Genomic DNA, 22,414 nt, shown 5'->3' on the forward strand with positions numbered 1-22,414 from the left:
AACCCATGGCTCTTCACCCAAACCAGCACCTGGTTTCCAACCCAATGCTGCCAGTCCCGATCCGTTGACCAGATCAGCCCGGACCAGGCAGCCCACCCACTTACCTCAAAAGACTACCTGCTGAACTGAGCAGCGAACACTGCCACAGCAGTCACTTCCATTAACTCTCTCCATACGAACGGCGAAAGAGACAACGTTAACAGCGTTTCACCCCAATTACCACCATCAAAATATTACAAGCGGAAGGCTTTTACACTGAAGAGGTGAATGTCGACAAAGAATACCACAATTCTGACAACGGAAGCTAAAGGTTGGGTCATTCAGACACCCACTGGACATCCGAGGGGTCTGTGTAGAGGAGAAGAGAGGACTGGCCGTACTGAGTGAGTTAACACTACGTTTTCACACATCCTGGTTCACATACATTCGCAAACAAAGACACATATATTTGTTTGGATATTCTGTTATATTCCTTCTTTATTTTCTTCATTTCATTTGTTTAACATGTGAACAACAAAATAAAAGACAGTAACCAAGTCTCTTTTCTTAAGACTTTTCAACTTGCAAAGTGACAACTGGAAAGGATATTTCCTGTGTTAAAGAACTGCTAAATCCATTATTTGTGCACATCATTACCATTCGAAAGCATGTTGTGTGTTAAACACAAATGAAAATAGTTCAAAATAGTGAAATACATCTAGTTATTATCAGTATTTTGAAGTCACTTATTCTTTGATTCTAGTAATTGAAGATTTTCAGGATAGAAGCTTTATTTGGGGATAGGGAGATATGTTGTGTCCATCGTAGCCTATCTATACACAGACATTACATGGCTATCTGAAATAGATCCGGATATGCGCGTAACTAAATGCGCAGATGTTGTCAACTGTTGCTGCAAGTAAAGAGCCCAGTGAAACAGTCACGCACTGATCTGTCATAGCATTCATGTGTGCGCGAGCCGTACATGCGCACACTCCTATATCACACACACACACACACACACACACACACACACAACATTAAAGATGCTATTCAAGTGTCACAACACAGGAGGTTTATGGCTTTAGATTGTTGTCATTATTGTTGAGGTTGTTATCGATGGTGAATATGGTTTAATGATAGTCGCCATTATTGTGATTATGTTGTTTGCAATAATTAAAGACTCTGTACTTTAACCAGTCTATCTAATTTGAATTAAATCAAATGTCAGTTTATTTGTAGGCTGTTGACACAAGTGAAATGATTTATTTCTTTAACAGGTTTGTGGCTTTAATGGAATCACGTACGAGAACGAATGCAAGCTACGTCAGTTCAACTGTGAGAATCAGATCCGAGTTCAGATAAAGAAAAGAGGACCTTGCAGTAAGTATAATCTCGTGCTCATAAAAGGCCGTTCACACACACACACACACACACACACGCACGCAAGTACGCACGCACACACACACCGTGTCACGATCGTTCTGTCTTTTGAAGACCAGGTTTAGATGATGTGTTAAAATAGGTGTCTGTGGCTTCCTGGAAAGTACTACTCAGAAAACACATTTATCTGGATACCCTTCAGATCAGCTCAAACCTATCTAGATCGCAAATTCAGAAATCGAAACAGGGCAGGCGAACATTTTCGGCAGAAAAAAATGTAGAGAGAAAGATCACACGAAAACGAAATTATATTGGATACTTTTGTGACAGATGGGTGTGCTGCCAAAAAGTGTGACTTTTACGCCGTGTGTGAGACGGTGGACGATCAACCCAGATGTGTCTGCCCCTCAAAGGCTTCCTGCAGAAGAGTGAGTCCATCACATATGTTGTGTGCACATTGCATTCAGGTATTTGCTAGTGGAGGTTGTAAGGGCACTAGCAAGTGCGTTCTTCTGGGACACATGATTATCTTCTTTTTTTTATAACTTTATCTATTTTATTTTATTTTACTTATTTTATTGTTATTTATTTTTATTTCTTTTATTTTTATTATATTTATTTTTATTTAAAGATTTTTTTTTCTGTCAAGGCCTGACTAAGCGCCTTGGGTTACGCTGCTGGTCATGCATCTGCTTGTCAGATGTGGTGTAGCGTATATGGATTTGACCGAACGCAGTGACGCCTCCTTGAGATACTGATACTCATACTGATCAAAATTCATATAAATTCTTGGAACCAGATTTTCTTCAACTCATGCTTGTAATATTTATGAAAATGTAGACTTAAACGCCGTGAGTTGTTTCCAGAACGAGCATAAAGAGTACAATACGCAGGAACGCCTTCACGCCGCCACTCTTTCCCAATGGTGACTTGACAGCCAGACAGCAAAGGACAGCAGAGTTGTCTCGCACGTCGTAACAATGGTGACGGAGCTCACCACGTGCATCAAGTGAAACACACACACACACACACACACACACACATATATATATATATATATATATATGATAGTCAGTCGTGTCCGACCATGACCATCAGAACAGCAGAGGAGGCAACTGCTGTTCCGACAATTTGGGCCAGAATTTGATTATAGTGGAGAGTGTCTTGCCCAATTTACATCCCCACTCTCTCGGCCAAGAGGGTTTTAGGACAGTCGGCGTTGGGATGGTTCCCAAAGGCCAGCTAGCCCACACTAAGAGCCAGTGCAATTTTGCTTCCTAGTTTGAGAGTCATAGTCCTTCACAAAAGACTAAGCTGTAAATGGTTTCCCATTGACTGGAGAAACCAGTAGGGGTTTTGAGAAAGAATGGTCATGGATGATTTATATAAATTTGTAATATTTTCTTTCATGGTAAGCGCACTGAGCTCTTAGAGAGAAAGGGCGCAAAACAAATGTACATTATCATTATCATTTGAAAATGAGGGGGGAAGAAAGATGTATATTTCCTGACAAAAACTGAAATAACAAATCAGAATGTCTAGAGCAGACACAGCAGCAGGCGACATATTCTTTTTTTTTTTTTGTATTGAGCAGTCAGGAAACCAAAAAAAATAGAAACAGAATAATGGGTAAAATCAGCGTCAAGCCCTGCACGCTAGTGTGTGGAAGCACAGAAACGTGAGCTGATCAGTTTCATGTCTCCCCCAACAGGCGGAGGGCCAGGTGTGTGGCACAGACGGTAGGACCTACAGCAGTGAGTGCCACATGAAGGTGGATTCATGCCGACGTAGAGAGATTGTCAGCGTGGCATCTACTGGCAACTGTGGTAAGTTCTCTATCTCTACTGTCTGCGCGCGCGCGTGTGTGTGTGTGTGTGTGTGTGTGTGTGTGCGCGCGCGCGCGTGTGTATGTGTGTTTGTGATATTTCACAAATGTCTGTTCTGCTTTATGTTCAGTTCTTTTTCCCAATTTGTGTAACGTGTTATATATCCAAATGTATTCAGATCCAGAACTGTTCCATATATATCCCTTTTCTCTCTATGAGATCAAGTCAAACATAAGCACATAACTCGTTCTTAAAGGAACAACACACACACACACACACACACACACACACACACACACACACACAGAGAGAGAGAGAGAGAGAGAGAGAGAGAGAGAGAGAGAGAAGATATGGTTGTATAATGCAAATTGTCCAGTTGTAAATCATAACGACGAGTTACATTTGAATGTGTAAAATGAAAACTTCTTTAATGAGTTTTTATTATTATTATTATCATTATTATTATTTTACAATACTAATGAGAAGAAGAACAAAAGAAAGAATAATGATTATTATACTTTGAAAGGAAAGAGTAATTTGACAGAAAAATTTGTTCTGACAGGTGGAAGATAGAGAATCCGATTTGTAGAAGAAGAACGAAGATTTCGAGATGCGCTGCACTAAGGAAGGATACCAGAGATATTCAGGGCCAATGCCAGTGAGAAATGAGAACATGATTGAAGAGAGTGTGTGTGAAATTGTGGACTGAATGGAGAGCCAGTGTAAAGATTCCAGAAGAGGAGCTGTATGTTCACACATGGGGATATCAAAATCAGTCGTGAATACACGGTTCAGAGGGTTCACGAGTGGCTCTGAGCAACAGTTGTCTCAGGCAGACAGCAAGCCAACACTTGGATGGGCACTAGACAGGTGTTATCTGTTTGGCTATGCGGACTGGAAAGGCGTTAGTTTTGAACAAGTCGTTTATTCTTCAGATTTTCTTTCTTCCTTAATTGAGTTACTTTTGTTTTACCTTACATTTATGGGTGCTGGAAGCGAATTTAGATGACACCATTTCTGATCAATGATGTGGAATCTTTCGATTCTTCTTTGGTTTTATTTCGCAGTGTGTGTGTGTGTGTGTGTGTGTGTGTGTGTGTGTGTGTGTGTGTGTGTGTGTGTGTGTGTTGTTCTTGATATGCACCAGTCTATAATTGTTCCTATTTTGTTGTATGGTGCAGAAATATGGGGTTATGAAAATCTAAATATATTTGAAAAATTAGAATTTTATTATATATATATATATATATTTTTTTTTTGTGTGTAAAATCCTTCTTCAAACTGAATAGGAATACTTTGAACCAAATGATTCATGGAGAAACTGGTATTATCCAATTAGTGTATTAGTGAAAATGAGATTTGTTCGGTTTTGGACCCGCTTAGTGAAAAAAAAAAATTATGGAAAAGTATTTGTAGCCGTGTACCCGAGCAGTATTATTATAGAAGGGGACGGTACAAAAGAATTACTAGTGATTTACTGAATTAAAGGATAGAAAGGATGCATGTGCAGGCTGGGGGCATATAGCAGGCCAGTCACGAAATGGTTTTTCTATTGTTGTATTTACAGTAGTTAAGTAAGTAAAGAAGGAGAACATAAAGAATAAAGAAGATAGTGCCTGATTAGATATAACAAACAAATGTCATTAAGTACAACATGTCAGGAATGCAAGTGGATGGTAAGCACATCATACATTGCAATGGAAAGACTATCACTTGGTTTGGAATAGGCAACAACATAACATAGATAATGCATATGTGTGAAGACCAAACGCTGACAGCAAATGACATTTCTAATACATTTAAATAGTGCAGTTAACGTGGTTGACGCTAAGCTGATTTAGTGAACCTTTTAATGTGTCAAAGGAACTCAAATGAACCAGTTATCAAGTAGCACTATACTGGAGTAAGCCATATAGGAGAGAGCATGATCGCTAAATTACAGTTAACAGACTGATACATATCAGATGGTTTTAACCAATAACTGATAATAATTCAACACTATCTTGTAATCACCACAACAGAATACTACATACATTATAGAGTCCTGACTAAGCACACTGTAGCAGTACAACTGATATCAGCATGTGAAATAATACAAGAATAATAGAAAAGATAGAATCAGTGGCTTTGATATTAAATACTGACAAGCTGAGAGACCAAATATGGCTTAACCATTAAGTGGTGAATAAACTTACACAAGTAATCTGTTGCATCAAAGCCAAATATCAACACAGCTAAGCTTGTGCTCAAGATTTGAATCTCCTCTGTGGAAGCCGGATAAGTAACTTAACCTTCAACAGTGACGACAGCAAATGAGAAAGAAGAACGCATCATTCACTAGAAGATTCTTGAATAGTGGAATAAACTATCAGTGGGCAAAGACGTCACCGACTGTGACGTTGAAAAGAATGAAATCTAAGTGCAAACCTATCATGGAACAGTAGATAGCACCTCAAGTTCAACAGAAATCCTTTAACTCACTCAGTACGGCCAGTCCTCTCTTCTCCTCTACACAGACCCCTCGGATGTCCAGTGGGTGTCTGAATGACCCAACCTTTAGCTTCCGTCGTCAGAATTGTGGTATTCTTTGTCAACAATCACCTCTTCAGTATAAGAGCCTTCCGCTTGCAATATTTTGATGATGGTAATTGGGGTGAAACGCTGTTAACATCGTCTCTTTCGCCGTTCGTATGGAGAGAGTTAATGTCCAGCATCATTCTGTGACTGAGGAAGCAACAGCCTAAACCAGAAACAGTCTAAAACATCACATATTCGAAGGCAATCATCTGTCAAACAGCACAATAAACATCCTAGCACAATGGGTACTTACAGTGATACTTAGCAAGACACTATCTGTTAAGCGAGACATACTATGGGTGACACACAGTTAGCTGTCAGCTAGCTGGCAATTGCTGCAAACTGGATCAGGTGAAAGTTACCAGCAATCACCCACTCCGTCTATTTATGCAAGTTATGCGAACTGCAAAAACGCTCACGTGTGCTGCGAAGCAAAGCGGCTCAAATCAGGCTAAATATGATAAGAATTGTGTTTGTTACAAGGTCTTCAGTGAAAGATTTCTAAATGATTCCTGAACTGATTTACACTGGATTGGTCGCAAAAGAAACAGCCCAACATCTACTTTATAATGAGTATAAAATGAAGTGTTAATTATTTAAGAAAAATTTACAATCTTAATTTAAGACACCTGAAAAGGATCGGTTTTAACAAGTCCATCGTTGAAAATTACAAACTGCGTTAAATCAGTTTAAAGTAGATAAAAACATAAATGGAATAGATTTAAAGCTGGAATTGCGACAGTGCTGCCAGTATATGTTACTTGTATTTTACTGATCCGATGAAAGAGATATTTGATTAAGTACAGTGTGTCAGAAACACATTTCAAATCACTCAAAGCCGTCAAGTGACACTAGTAGTGGACTGATTGTCGTTAAGTGTTGACAGTGAAAATCGGCTTTGTAACTTCTAAATACCTGATCTGTTCTCATCCAAACACTATAGTGGTGTGGTTTTAGTTTCCAACAACAGTCACATATAGAATTGTAACTGTAGCATTATGTGTGACAGAAAGACAAAATGACGTAAGCTTAGCATCAGTTGAAATCTTTTCACTGACGAATGATTAAACTAAAATCAATATGCTTCTAACTGATTATAGTGTGTGTGTAGCGGTAGTGGGTCTTTGACGCACAACAGCAGATCAGAACCAGCACCAGTGACAAAGAGCACGTGATCACCGTGTTGTGCAGAAAAGTGTCGTGGTGTGGTGTGCCGGCACGGAAAGAAGTGTGAGAACGGGGAGTGTGTGTGCCCTATTCTCTGCCCAACCACCAGGGACGCTGTGTGCGGCAGTGACGGCCGCTCCTACATCAATGAGTGCGAGATGCGAAAGTCCGCATGCGCTCAGAGGAGAGATATCGTCGTTGCTCAGATGGGAGACTGCATTGGGGACACTGTGGATGGAGGTATGCATCATGATGTTCTTGGCACAGGTAAACAGACAGCAGAGATTTCTCAAGTTAAAAAAAAAAAAAAATGTCGGTTAGCTCTGAAAATCAGCGGCTTGTAGCTTGTGTGTAACACTATCACCACTAGTAGTAGGTATTAACGTGGCGATTGCCTTGAGATGACCTTTATGGTCGGCGAGGCTCTAAGCACCATAATTTGATTTGATTTGATTTGTACACTATCACCAGTACAGTGAGGCATAAATCACAACTATATATATATATATATATATATATATAAAGATCTTTTACTTTGAGCTTCACCTCAGTTTGAAATCACAAGGTAGATGAAGCGGCAAATATTATTTGAGATTCAGTACCCATGTGTGCTGATAAAGTCATTTACATGATCATATCTTTTGAAAGGGAGACCCATGGCCATAATTTGAAAAGTTGATTCACTCCAATGAACTTGGATGTCATTATTTCTTAGCTAAAAACCGTATCGTTTTTCCCACCCCAGAATACTGTTACTGTAATTCCATCGGGTCTTTGGGCACGGACTGTCACCCCGTGACCCGGCAGTGCACGTGCAAACCGCACGTGGGAGGGCTGCGCTGTGACCGTTGTGAAATTGGTTACTGGGGTCTGCATCGTATCAAGGAAGGGCCCCACGTCGGCTGTATCGGTGAGTAGGGAAGGGGCTGGGGAAAGAAAGGGGTGGTGGCGGAAAGAGGGAGAGAAACAGGTGGTGTGAGAGAGAGAGAGAGAGAGGAGAGAGAGAGAGAGAAACGCAGGAGGGAAAGAGAGAAGGACTCCAAAGCACAACACGTGATCATTGACTCCACCTTCCCCTCTCCCTCCACCGTGTCTGCCTAGCATCCTTCCGTTTTCCCTCATCCCTTCCCAGAGAGAGAGAGAGAGAGTTGGAAGGCGCGATGTGCCCAGAAGCTGATTACCCGAATATATGCATTGTTTTTAGTCCCGTAATCGAAAGCTGCTTTTTTTTTTTACACGTATTGGAAGGTGCTCAGCAAAAATCTGAAGATCTGATCCTGTTTAATTACTGATTAAAATAGAAACGGTTTTCTTCTGATTGATTTGGTGTGGCACGGTGATTTGTGGGGGGAGGGTGGGGGTGGGGGTGGGGGGTGGGGGGGTGATGCTGAGTGGTGAATTGAAGTGTTGTGTGTGTGTGTGTGTGTGTGTGTGTGTGTGTGTGTGTGTGTGTGTGTGTGTGTGTGTGTGATTTTGAGCGAAATAAAGTGAGGAGTGGGGAGAATACTATAAGAACTACCCACATTTCTCCCTGCTTCCCAGCACCACACAGAGAAGGAAATAGATAATGGTAATTTTTTTTTAAGGCCTGAAGCAAACACCTCTGAAATGTAATTGTCCAGTTATTCTTTTTTCTGATATCTGATTTCTATTCTTTCTACCGTCGTATTGTATTTTATAAAATGTGAAGAGAAATGGACTTGTTTTCGTTCTAACTGACATATTTGAAAGATACGTTTTCAAGTACTTGCCAGCGACCTCTCACAACTCGCCAAGAAATGATACATAACAAGAGCAATGACCGGTCAGATTTTAGGTTCGAAAATGAATACACTATGGAGACCCGTCATTCCAAAACGAAGAAAGCATTCCCATATCATTTTTTTTCCCCATATTTGGATTTGGTTTTAAGGAAAGACAGTTCTGTACTTCGAAATAAAAACATACATTGGAATCCTCTGTTTCGAAACGAAGGAAGTTCTGTCTTTATTAACAACTGGACCGCGGAGAAAAGCGAGTGGATGGAATCAGTATTGTAGCATATAGAAATATGACAGATTGAAATCACAAATAGAAAATCATGTCAAAGAGAATATGAAGTGATCACGGAATATATACTAGAAAGAGACTTTTATAGGTGCTTGAGTTCAAGTCTAAAACCTCGTCAGTTGACTCTCTCAGACTTTGGTCCGATTCGCAGACCAATTCTGAGTTTAGCTCTCAGACTATTATCAAATTCTTTACGGAGCAAGTATTCTAATGTCAATTGCATATGCTTTAGTAACCTGACAATTAAGCATATCATTTTTGACTGTAGCTTGATGAAGCCTTATGTACACGAAAGTGTGTCTTCACAAGTGATTGAGAATGTTGATGTTTTTGACTTTTTGCATTTATTATCAGTTGTTTCGCTTGTCAGTTTAACGACATCTCTTTTACGAAGTCCTTTAAGTAATTTCCTGTAATTGTATTTCGATCTTTTTTTTTCAAATTTCACCCACATTTGCCCAGTTTCTCCCAACCCCCCATTCATTCACATCTCCCACCCCTTCTAACCGATGCTACTCAAATGTATTCATAAATACTTTAACAAAATGTCTTCAGTCACCGATATGTGTGACGGGACTTTGAACAAAATTCCTCCTCCCGTGATCACGGAAAGCTACGGATCCTTGATCTTTGGTGGACAGCCAGCAGAGAATATCTTTCCGTTGGGTCCAGCACCGCCTTTCGTGGCCATGCGGTGTCTTAGATGATTGACACACTCATGATTTGTTCAGACTTTTCTCATAATAGGAAACTACCTTATTTGTCAGCTTTTTCTTGAACGCGTAATTTGAATCCTTTGCATCAGCCATAGAAGCCCCCATTCTAGCAGATATCAGCTGTGTACCTGTTAGATCACAATACTGGCAATGCCTGTTAGTGATCATCAATATTGTATTGCAGCCTGGACTTCCTTTAAAGTTGTCCATGAAAATTGACTCGGTTTTCTTTTTTCAAACAACAACAAACAATGGCTGCATTAAATTAAATATAATAATTTTCTTGATTCTGGAAAAACAAACAAACAAATAAAAATAAAAAAAACACCCCAAAACGAATGACTGCTACCATGGAGGTTAAAACAAGGCACAGGAAAGAAGATGACGCTGGAAAGCGGCCAGTGAATTGGTCAGTTTTACATAAGTGCTATGAGGAAAGGCAAATCCCTCATCTGGAACTACCACAGAAAAAAGATAAGCAGTTCTCAACTGGTTATGAGGTAGATATCGAGTTAGATATGATAACAGATTAACCAGTTCTCTTGTATATGAAGGTTTCACAAAGTCTGATATCTTGAACAACTGATTATTCATTCTGTGAAGGCTACATAAAAATTTAATGTGATATTTTGAACAACTAATCCTTTATTCTATGAAGGCTTCAAAAGTGTGGAATCTTGAATCGAATCATTTATTCTACGAAGGCTTCAAAAGAGTATATCTTTAGCAACTAATCCTTTATTTTATGAAGGCTTTACAGAGTTTGCTGTCTTGAGCAACTAATCCTTTATTTTATGAAGGCTTTACAGAGTATGCTGTCTTGAACAGCCAATACTTTATTTTATGAAGGCTTTACAGAGTTTGCTGTCTTGAACAACTAATCCTTTATTTTATGAAGGCTTTACAGAATTTGCTGTCTTGAACAGCCAATATTTTATGAAGGGTTTACAGAGTATGCTGTCTTGAACAGCCAATACTTTATTTTATCAAGGCTTTACAGAGTTTGCTGTCTTGAGCAACTAATCCTTTATTTTATGAAGGCTTTACAGAGTATGCTGTCTTGAACAGCTAATCCTTTATTTTATCAAGGCTTTACAGAGTTTGCTGTCTTGAGCAACTAATCCTTTATTTTATGAAGGCTTTACAGAGTTTCCTGTCTTGAAAAGCCAATTCTTTATTTTATGAATGCTTTACAGAGTGTGCTGTCTTGAACAGCCAATACTTTATTTTAAGAAGGCTTTACATAGTGTGATGTCTTGAACAGCCAATCCTTTATTTTATGAAGGCTTTACATAGTGTGATGTCTTGAACAGCCAATACTTTATTTTAAGAAGGCTTTACATAGTGTGATGTCTTGAACAGCCAATCCTTTATTTTATGAAGGCTTTACATAGTGTGATGTCTTGAACAGCCAATTCTTTATTTTATGAATGCTTTACAGAGTGTGCTGTCTTGAACAGCCAATACCTTATTTTATGAAGGCTTTACAGAGTTTGCTGTCTTGAACAGCCAATCCTTTATTTTATGGAGGCTTTACAGAGTTTGCTGTCTTGAACAGCCAATACTTTATTTTAAGAAGGCTTTACATAGTGTGATGTCTTGAACAGCCAATCCTTTATTTTATGAAGGCTTTACATAGTGTGATGTCTTGAACAGCCAATACTTTATTTTAAGAAGGCTTTACATAGTGTGATGTCTTGAACAGCCAATCCTTTATTTTATGAAGGCTTTACAGAGTTTGCTGTCTTGAACAGCTAATCCTTTATTTTATGAAGGCTTTACAGAGTATGCTGTCTTGAACAGCCAATACTTTATTTTATGAAGACTTTATAGAGTTTGCTGTCTTGAACAACTAATTCTTTATTTTATGAAGGCTTTACAGAATGTGATATATTGAACAACTAATCCTTTGTTCTACGAAGGCTTCAAACAGTTCGATGTTGAATTACATGTGGTCATTTAACTGTTTAACAAGTTGAACACTCTGAATAACAAGTCAAAAAGGGAAATAAAAAGTAAGACATGAATTCTTGATTGAATGAAGACTTTAAAGCTTCAAAACTGAAGTACACGTTAGGCATAATCCTAGTGAAGAACAACTGAAATACAATCTTCACATACCCAAAGGTAAAAAGAGATTCTTCCACAAATGTAATAGGTGTTTATATAGCCGAAAAATAAAATATTGCATCTTAAATGTCGTAAGGCAAAGCTGAAATGTTGATGTCGGTGGGTTTGGGAGGTGGGAGGTTGGGAGGAAGAGACAGTTCATGTACTCTGTGGCCAGTCTGTGCAGTTTGGTTTATACTTCAGTCTTTCCGCTGATTCCGTTCTTCCTCTGATACTCGACTCACGTCAGAAGTAAGACCTATGGACACAGATCGTTTTCTTTTCAATCACCAAAGACGTGGAACAAGCTCCCTGATAACCTCCGTCATTCTGATTCCCTCGCATCTTTTAAATCTCGTCTCAAAACTCACCTTTTCCCTCAGCAACAAGTTCAATTGTGGCAGGTCCACTTCCTTTGCGTCAGCTGTGCATGACTATGTGTGTATACATATGTATGTGTACATAACTACATGCGTGTATATGAATGTGTATTGTGTGTGCGTGTGTTTATGTAAGTTTGTGCCTGCCTATGTGTACGTATGTGTTAGGGTAGCTGTTAGATACACATGTATGTTAAAATGTATGTATGCAGTGTGTGTGTGTGTGTGTGTGTGTGTGTGTGTGTGTGTGTGTGTGTAGTCACATTTTGGTGTGTGTATGAAACATAGATGTAATGTTTTATGTTAACAAAAGCGTTTTTGTAAAGCACCTAGAGCAGACTTCTGGACAGTGTGCTATATAAGTGTCCATTATTATTATTATTTATTCCTCCATATCATGGCCAGCCTGTAACTGCAACCGGTTCGGATCGGAACGCAGTGACTGTGAACAGATGACGGGCCGGTGTATGTGTAAACCCCGGGTGTCCGGCATGAAGTGTGACCGCTGTACCAACGGCCAACCACTGGGACCCAGAGGCTGTGACGGTCAGTTCCAGTGTCATCCTTTGGATTTGTGTATTGATTCATTGAATGTTCAGAACGATGATCTGACGAGATGAAAAGATTCCTGTAGAGTTTTGGTGTACTCTGTGCCTTTCTCCCATGGACATGCGCATTGTCATACACTTCACCTCAGTTACTGAAGCATGAGCCAACGTCAGACAGGACGGGGGTGGGGGCGTCGTGGAAAAAAAAAAAATAGTGGATGTCTGTTAACCATGCGGTTCTGAGCGTCTGGTTTTTGGCTATTTTTTGTGTTCTAAAGGTTCGTGTCCTCTGCATAACCACTGTTGCCACTTCATGTTTGTGTGTATACATCATTTAAAGCATTCATATTACTTATAGTAAATAATATTAAGTGTGTCTGTGGCGATTCAACTGCCGTAAAAAAAAATAAAAAAAAGGGGGATTGACTCCCATAAGAAGAAAAAACCTTCATAATGAGCTCCCCCCAACCCTTCCCCCTCCCAACACACACACACACACACACTCACACGTTTCAAGTTTCAAGTTTTAATTATCCTTTCACTCCTATTGGAGTATGGAGGATTAACTGCTAAATAAACTTTTCATGCCCAGAACAAACATTTCCAAATAGACAACAATGTCACATAAAAGTTGAGAAAACACAAATGTCTTTTAACTCCAAAAGTATAACTAGGCAACATTTGCAAATCTAGTCATCTTACTTACAGCTAAAATGACTTTTTTTTGCCTCCTTTGAGCATATTACAAAAATTAAAAACCGATTTTGGAGACAAACACACACACACACACACACACACACACACACACACACACTATTCATTCATTTTGTTGGTGTGTGTGTGTACCCCAGAGCTGTACGGCCCCAAGTCGTGTGAAGAGGTGCAGTGCCCATACGGTGCCCAGTGCCAGCTGAAGGCAGACGGCAGTCCGCAGTGTGTGTGTGACCTGTCCTGTGACAACAGCGAGCGCAGTCAGGACATCGTCTGTGGCACTGACAACCAGAACTATGCCTCAGAGTGCCACCTCAAAATGCTAGCCTGTCAGATGAACACCATTGTGGCTGTGGCTCACAGGGGGCCCTGCAGAGGTAAGGGCTGAATGGAAATACGGGACCCGTAGAAGGATGGGTATTGTAAAGAAAATAAAGTGGTAGTGATCAGGGTACTTTAGAGACTGGGCCTTGATCGGGTTACTTTAGAGGCTGGGCCTTTGGCGATGAGGGGTACTTTGGAGGTCGAGATCCTATACTGACATTAGGGCACTGTACAAGTTGTGAACATGGGATTAAAAGAGATGGGAACCCTAGGGAGCCACCACTGTTGCCGACTCTGGCGGAGATTTGCTGCTCAGGCTTAGTACCCTTCATGCCAGTTGTCGACTGTGTTTATATATATATATATATATATATATATATATATATATATATATATATAATGTATATGTATATGTATATATATATGCTAAGTTGGGGAGCATGTCTATCGACTGCGTTATATATATATATATATATATATATATATATATATATATATATATATGCTAAGTTGGGGAGCATGTCTAGGTTCTGCCAGGTAAAACAACATTTTGGGGATAGGGGAAGTATGTCGACTTGTGCGACTCCCCAAAGGGTCAATTTTTTCATTCAAACGTACTAAAATAATTTCTAAAAGACCCCCTGTAGGTACCGGCATAAAACATTTTCGAAAAGAGTGATACTCATGTGATAAGATGAAACAACCTGACTCCTGAAAATTTCACGCTGCTTCGTCCAAAATTTAATTGTAGGCCGATACAAGCCTTAATTGTGAAAGAATGAATCAAGATATTTCGATTAGAAAAGACCCTATTTAAAAAGAAGCAATATTAAGGCGGTTTTCTTTAGATAAGTATGATTAATTAGGTTTAAAGCTGACTTTGTCATAATTTCATTGACCAGGGCACAAGAGGGTACCTTTGTGCAGAAACTCTCCTCAGGGTGCGTTCCATTGTTGTTGTTTTTTTCCTTTTTTTCCCTTTTTTTCTTGGGAACATGTAAAAATGAGTTCAACAGACACTGAAGAACATATTTATGACCAGTCTACATTATTCCTGGGGTTGGGGGGTGCACGGCCTTGCGGACTATAGGGGTTGTATGGTGATCGAAGTAGTAGAGAGCAGTACCGAAGGGTCCTTTTGGCCAGGGCTGCATAGAAGTTGGGCATGAGTTCTGGCTCACGGTGAAATAATTCAGTCATAACACCGTCAGAAGTATGTAATATAATTACAAATCGTCGCGGTATCAACTAACAACACCAGCAGAGAATGATAAATGGACTGATATTTGGATCTTAGAACTGCAGTTGTAGTACAAGAATTGTTGTAAATGGACTGATATTTTTCTTCTTCTTCTTCTTCTTCTGTGTTCGTGGGCTGCAACTCCCACGTTCACTCGTATGTACACGAGTGGGCTTTTACGTCTATGACCGTTTTTACTCCGCCATGTAGGCAGCCATACTCCGTTTTCGGGAGTGTGCATGCTGGGTATGTTCTTGTTTCCATAACCCACCGAACGTTGACATGGATTACAGGATCTTTAACGTGCGTATTTGATCTTCTGCTTGCGTATACACACGAAGGGGGGTTCAGGCACAAGCAGGTCTGCACATATGTTGACCTGGGAGATCGGAAAAAATCTCCACCCTTTACCCACCAGGCGCCGTTACCGAGATTCGAACCCGGGACCCTCAGATTGAAAGTCCAACGCTTTAACCACTGGGCTGTTGCGCCCGTCGGACTGATATTTGAATCTTGGAACTGCAGTTGTAGTATAAGAATTGTTGTGGTGAATACAACGAGGAATCACGTGCTGACCGTGTGATGTGTTCCCCAGCCCCTCCAGTGTGGACCACCACCTCCCAGCCCTCCACCTCCCGATCCCGCAAAACGACACGTCACATCCAGAGCCTGACGTCATCGTCAGAAGACGGTCCAATGTCGAGCGGCACACACAGACCTGACGTGGACACTGACACTGACAGCAAGGCCCCTCAGGAATCCGACAATGGGCCAGAGGGGACCACGTGTATGTTGTGTGTGTGTGTGTGTGTGTGTGTGTGTGTGTGTGTGTGTGTGTGTGTGTGTGTGTGTGTGTGTGTGTGTGTGTGTGTGTGTAAGAGAGAGAGAGAGAGAGAGAGAGAGAGAGTGTGTGTGTGTGTGTGTGTGAGTGTATGTGTGTGTGTGTGTGTGTGTGTGTGTGTGTGTGTAAGATACATAAATAAATTGGTGTTTGTGTATGCGCGTGCGTGTGTATGTGTGTGTGTGTGTGTGTGTGTGTGTGTGTGTGTGTGTGTGTGTGTGTGTCTGTCTGTCTGTCTGTTTGTCTGTGTGTCTGTCTGTAATTTCTGGGCTGTGAGATGCCCCTTCCGTTCATTTCCATTAAAGGACTGCTTGATGACTAAAAGAATGGGCTGAATGACAGCTGACAGATAGATAGGTGAGGGCAGTTAACAGACGGGCTGATTGACAGGTGAGGGCAGTTAGACAGACGGGCTGATTGACAGGTGAGGGCAGTTAACAGACGGGCTGATTGAGAAGTGAGGGCAGTTAACAGACGGGCTGATTGACAGGTGAAGGCAGTTAACAGACGGACTGATTGACAGGTGAAGGCAGTTACATAGACGGGCTGATTGACAGGTGAGGGCAGTTAACAGACGGGCTGATTGACAGGTGAGGGCAGTTAGACAGACGGGCTGATTGACAGGTGAGGGCAGTTAGATAGACGGGCTGATTGACAGGTGAGGGTAGTTTCATAGACGGGCTGATTGACAGGTGAGGGCAGTTAGATAGACGGGCTGATTGACAGGTGAGGGCAGTTACATAGACGGGCTGATTGATAGGCGAGTGCGGTTACATAGACGGGCTGATTGACAGGTGAGGGCAGTTAGATAGACGGGCTGATTGACAGGTGAGGGCAGTTACATAGACGGGCTGATTGACAGGTGAGGGCCAGTTACATAGACGGGCTGATTGACAGGTGAGGGCAGTTACATAGACGGGCTGATTGACAGGTGAGGGCAGTTAGATAGACGGGCTGATTGACAGGTGAGGGCAGTTAGACAGACGGGCTGATTGACAGTTGAGGGCAGTTACATAGACCGGCTGATTGACAGGTGAGGGCAGTTACATAGACGGGCTGATTGACAGGTGAGGGCAGTTAGATAGTCGGTCTGATTGACAGGTGAGGGCAGTTACATAGACGGGCGGTGTCTGGAGGACGACAACTGCTGTTCCAACCACAGTCACTGTCAACTGGGCCTGTGTCGGTGTCTGAGGGGTTACGTCCCTTCCGTCGACAACCGCAAGTGTATTGGTGTGTGTTGGCTGTCTTTTTGCTGTCTCTGTGCTTTCTGATGATTACCTGTCTCTCTTTTTCTTCCTTTTTTTTTCTTTTTATAATAATAATCATAATCATAATCATCATAATCATAATAATGATGATGATAACTGGACATTTATCCGATTTTTGACTGTGTGTGGATATACAACACTGCATTTGTTCTGGATGTTGCACAAAGAGCGACATTAGCCATTAGTGTTGTTCAAAAGTTGAACGACATTGGCCATGTTATTCAGACATTGCTCAGATACTAGCTGTGTTGTTCAGATACTGTTCAGATCCTTGCTGTGTTGTTCAAATACTAGCTGTGTTGTTCAGATACTGGCTGTGTTGTTCAAATACTGTTTCGATAGTGGCTGTGTTGTTCAGATACTGTTCAGATCCTTGCTGTGTCGTTCAAATACTGGCTGTGTTGTTCAGATACTGTTCAGATACTGGCTGTGTTGTTCAGGTACTAGTTGTGTTATTCAGATACTGTTCAGATACTAGCTGTGTTGTTCAGATACTAGCTGTGTTGTTCAGATACTGTTCAGATACTGGCTGTGTTGTTCAGGTACTAGTTGTGTTGTTCAGATACTGTTCAGATACTAGCTGTGTTGTTCAAATACTAGCTGTGTTGTTCAGATACTGTTCAGATACTGGCTGTGTTGTTCAAATAGTAGCTGTGTTCTTCAGATCTTAGCTGTGTTGTTCAGATACTAGCTGTTGTTCAGACACTGGCTGTGTTGTTCAGACACTGGCTTGTTGTTCAGATACTAGCTGTGTTGTTCAGACACTGGCTTGTTGTTCAGATACTAGCTGTGTTGTTCAGACACTAGCTGTGTTGTTCAGACACTGGCTTGTTGTTCAGATACTAGCTGTGTTGTTCAGACACTGGCTTGTTGTTCAGATACTAGCTGTTGTTCAGACACTGGCTTGTTGTTCAGATACTAGCTGTGTTGTTCAGACACTAGCTGTGTTGTTCAGACGCTGGCTTGTTGTTCAGATACTAGCTGTTCAGACACTGGATTGTTGTCCAGATACTAGTTGTATTGTTCAGACACTGGCTTGTTGTTCAGATACTAGCTGTGTTGTTCAGACACTAGCTGTGTTGTTCAGACACTGGCTTGTTGTTCAGACACTAGCTGTGTTGTTCAGACACTAGCTGTGTTGTTCAGACATTGGCTTGTTGTTCAGATACTAGCTGTTGTTCAGACACTGGCTTGTTGTTCAGATACTAGCTGTGTTGTTCAGACACTGGCTTGTTGTTCAGATACTAGCTGTTGTTCAGACACTGGCTTGTTGTTCAGATACTAGCTGTGTTGTTCAGACACTGGCTTGTTCAGATACTAGCTGTTCAGACACTGGCTTGTTGTTCAGATACTAGCTGTATTGTACAGACACTGGCTTGTTGTTCAGATACTAGCTGTTGTTCAGATACTAGCTGTGTTGTTCAGACACTGGCTTGTTGTTCAGATACTAGCTGTGTTGTTCAGATACTAGCTGTGTTGTTCAGATACTAGCTGTGTTGTTCAGATACTAGCTGTGTTGTTCAGACACTGGCTTGTTGTTCAGAGGTGAAGAAGGAGAGCGAGGAGCTGGTGACGCTGCCCCCAGAGAAAGATGTGTGCACCACCAGTCCCTGTCTGGGCAACGGTCACTGTGTGCCGGACGACATGCTGGGCTTCCGCTGTGTCTGTCCCCTGGGACACTCTGGCCCTCTGTGTCACAAAGGTGTGTTTGTGTGTGTGTGTGTGTGTGTGTGTGTGTGTGTGTGTGTGTGTGTGTGTGTGTGACATATTCTTGCACCTTCCTATCCCTGTGACTGCCTTCACTTATACACCCCATCTCGCTGTTTGTACGATTAGCTTCAGATCCACTTGGTTTCCACCATGTTCCCAGATTCAAGCCCAGTTGCGACAGTCGACCACTGTTCTTTCTCTGTCTCTGACCTTACACTTCATCTTTCGCTTTTTCAGATCTATGCACTCAACTCTTTCAAACCTGGCCTTAAATCCCACCTCTTGCCAATGTTGAAGCCTCCTCTTCCTCTTCCTCTTTATGTAGCTTTCTATAAACATGTATTTATAAGTTTTGCCTTTTGTCTATCTGAATCAGAGAACAACGCTTTTGTGTTGCCATGGGTTCTTTTTCAATGCACCAAGTAAGTGTGCATTGGTTTATTGTCTCATTCTAATGACTCAAGTTTCATTTTCCAGTCAAACTTAGGAGAAAGAGCGGGAACGGGAATACACTGCATTGGCAGATAAGATCCGCCACTATAGGTATTGAAATATTTATGCATGCACTCAAAGGCTGACTAGTGCGTTGGGTTATGCTACTGTCAGGCCTCTGCCTGGTAGATGTGTTGTAGTATATAGATTTGTGCGAGCGCTGTCATACTTCCTTGAGAAACTGCAACTCACATAATTATTATTCAGCGCCATATAGATACTTTGTTATGTTTTAATAGTCATCTTATCATGATTATCATTTTGTAGGGCTTGGCCATCTGGGCGTTAGACATAAGTCTTTGCATGGGGCTTTGACATATGGGGTTTGATGTATTGGGCCTGGGCATACAGAGTTTCGGGTATTATTAGGTTTAAAAATTGAGTACTTAGGCATTTATTAATCATAACAGTGTAATGTCATGTGACAGTAAATGACACCTACAGTAAATGACACCTGAAGTGTACTGTCGTGTGACAGTAAATGACACCTGAAGTGTACTGTCTTGTGACAGTAAATGGCACCTGAAGTGTACTGTCGTGTGACAGTAAATGACACCTGAAATGTACTGTCATGTTACAATAATTGGCACCTGAAGTGTACTGTTGTGTGACAGTAAATGGCACCTGAAGTGTACTGTCGTGTGACAATAAATGGCACCTGAAGTGTACTGTCGTGTGACAATAAATGACACCTAAAATGTACTGTCGTGTGACAATAAATGACACCTAAAATGTACTGTCGTGTGACAATAAATGACACCTAAAATGTACTGTCGTGTGACAATAAATGACACCTGAAGTGTACTGTCGTGTGACAGTAAATGGCACCTGAAGTGTACTGTCGTGTGACAATAATTGGCATTTGAAGTGTACTGTCGTGTGACAGTAAATGGCACCTGAAGTGTGCTGTCGTGTTACAATAATTGGCACCTGAAGTGTACTGTCGTGTGACAATAAATGACACCTAAAATGTACTGTCGTGTGACAATAAATGACACCTAAAATGTACTGTCGTGTGACAATAAATGACACCGAAAATGTACCGTCGTGTGACAATAAATGACACCTAAAATGTACTGTCGTGTGACAATAAATGACACCTAAAATGTACTGTCGTATGACAATAAATGACACCTAAAATGTACTGTCGTGTGACAATAAATGACACCTAAAATGTACTGTCGTGTGACAATAAATGACACCGAAAATGTACTGTCGTGTGACAATAAATGACACCGAAAATGTACTGTCGTGTGACAATAAATGACACCTAAAATGTACTGTCGTGTGACAATAAATAACACCTAAAATGTACTGTCGTGTGACAATAAATGACACCTAAAATGTACTGTCGTGTGACAATAAATTGGCACCTAAAATGTACTGTCGTATGACAATAAATGACACCGAAAATGTACCGTCGTGTGACAATAAATGACACCTAAAATGTACTGTCGTGTGACAATAAATGACACCTAAAATGTACTGTCGTGTGACAATAAATGACATCTGAAGTGTACTGTCGTGTGACAATAAATGACATCTGAAGTGTACTGTCGTGTGACAATAAATGACACCTAAAATGTACTGTCGTGTGACAATAAATGACACCTAAAATGTACTGTCGTGTGACAATAAATGACACCTGAAGTGTACTGTCGTGTGACAATAAATGACATCTGAAGTGTACTGTCGTGTGACAATAAATGACACCTAAAGTGTACTGTCGTGTGACAATAAATGACATCTGAAGTGTACTGTCGTGTGACAATAAATGACACCTGAAATGTACTGTCGTGTGACAATAAATGACACCTGAAGTGTACTGTCGTGTGACAATAAATGACACCTAAAATGTACTGTCGTGTGACAATAAATGACACCGAAAATGTACTGTCGTGTGACAATAAATGACACCTAAAATGTACTGTCGTGTGACAATAAATGACACCGAAAATGTACTGTCGTGTGACAATAAATGGAACCTGAAGTGTACTGTCGTGCTACAATAATTGGCATTTGAAGTGCACTGTCGTGTGACAATAAATAACACCTGAAATGTACTCTCTTGTACACAGTGGCGGAGTTCAAGGTTCCGTCGTTCACGGGACACTCGTTCCTGAAAGTGCCGCGCATCACCAAGGCCAGCCAGGACCTCAGCATGGAGGTGGTGTTCCAAACCCTCAACAAGGATGGCATCGTTCTCTTCAACGCTCAGAACAAGGATGGCTCTGGCGACTTTGTCTCGCTGGCTGTCCGCGACGGCTTCATTGAGTTCAGGTGAGGGCGGTCAACAGTATGTGGGTGAGTGGATCGTGTTGAACGTGGATGAGTGTTCCCGCAACGAGCCACGCAGTAAGGCATCAGAGCACTCCACATCTTGTTTCTTGTGCAGAGGCAGCTCAGCTTCTGTAAGATGGGAAAGCACATGATTGAATGATCCATGGATTTACCAGTGCAAGATTAACGAAGAGACGAATACCTCGGAGACGAATGGACTGACTGACGGATCAGATTATGACCGATCACACAGTGTCAGTGCTCTCATGACACGTGCACGTGCACACAGTCTGTGTGTTTGATGACTGATTGGACAGCGTGGAGGATTTAGTGAATACTTTTTTTATGTGATCTCTCCATCATTGAAAAATTCATGCATGTCCTTTAAATGCATATTTTATGTTTGAATTGTGGGCATGACCACCTCGGCCATATGTGAATTTCTCCTTTGAGATAATAAAGTAGACTTGACACACACACGTCTAAATTCACTCAAAATTAAAAGATGTTAAATTAAAGAATGAACATATATTATCGCTTTATTTGTATGTTCCTTTTCATATTATCACTATTATAAGTACATACACACCGGCACACAGAACTTTTATAGATCTGTGTTTTTATGATTTTATCTCATTGAATATTTTTCATCTTCTTCAACATTCTGATAATCCAGGACTTCATCTTGAACTTGATAGACGTTTGGGGCCTGGATAGGCCTGTTCATCATTCTGTTGGTAAACAAAAATCACTTTTGTGTAGCATTCTGGATTGTACATTGAAGGTAGGGTGGCACAGTGTGCTTCGAGTA

General features: G+C 41.0%; 1 protein-coding gene across 1 annotated transcript in view; it reads left to right on the forward strand.

Annotated features, from left to right (window-relative positions):
• The window catches only part of LOC143302005 (agrin-like), a 162,540-nt gene that overhangs the window by 96,922 nt on the left and 43,204 nt on the right, over positions 1-22,414 (forward strand). Inside the window, exons 5-15 of the mRNA XM_076616489.1 lie at positions 1,260-1,362; positions 1,693-1,790; positions 3,074-3,188; positions 6,957-7,172; positions 7,678-7,842; positions 12,592-12,732; positions 13,586-13,822; positions 15,605-15,796; positions 16,952-17,083; positions 18,665-18,823; positions 21,402-21,603. Coding sequence (XP_076472604.1) covers positions 1,260-1,362; positions 1,693-1,790; positions 3,074-3,188; positions 6,957-7,172; positions 7,678-7,842; positions 12,592-12,732; positions 13,586-13,822; positions 15,605-15,796; positions 16,952-17,083; positions 18,665-18,823; positions 21,402-21,603 — 1,760 coding nt within the window. The remainder of the gene's footprint in view (positions 1-1,259; positions 1,363-1,692; positions 1,791-3,073; positions 3,189-6,956; positions 7,173-7,677; positions 7,843-12,591; positions 12,733-13,585; positions 13,823-15,604; positions 15,797-16,951; positions 17,084-18,664; positions 18,824-21,401; positions 21,604-22,414) is intronic.

The sequence above is a fragment of the Babylonia areolata genome, chromosome 28 (genome assembly GCF_041734735.1).
Source record: "Babylonia areolata isolate BAREFJ2019XMU chromosome 28, ASM4173473v1, whole genome shotgun sequence".
NCBI classification, from domain to species: domain Eukaryota; kingdom Metazoa; phylum Mollusca; class Gastropoda; order Neogastropoda; family Buccinidae; genus Babylonia; species Babylonia areolata.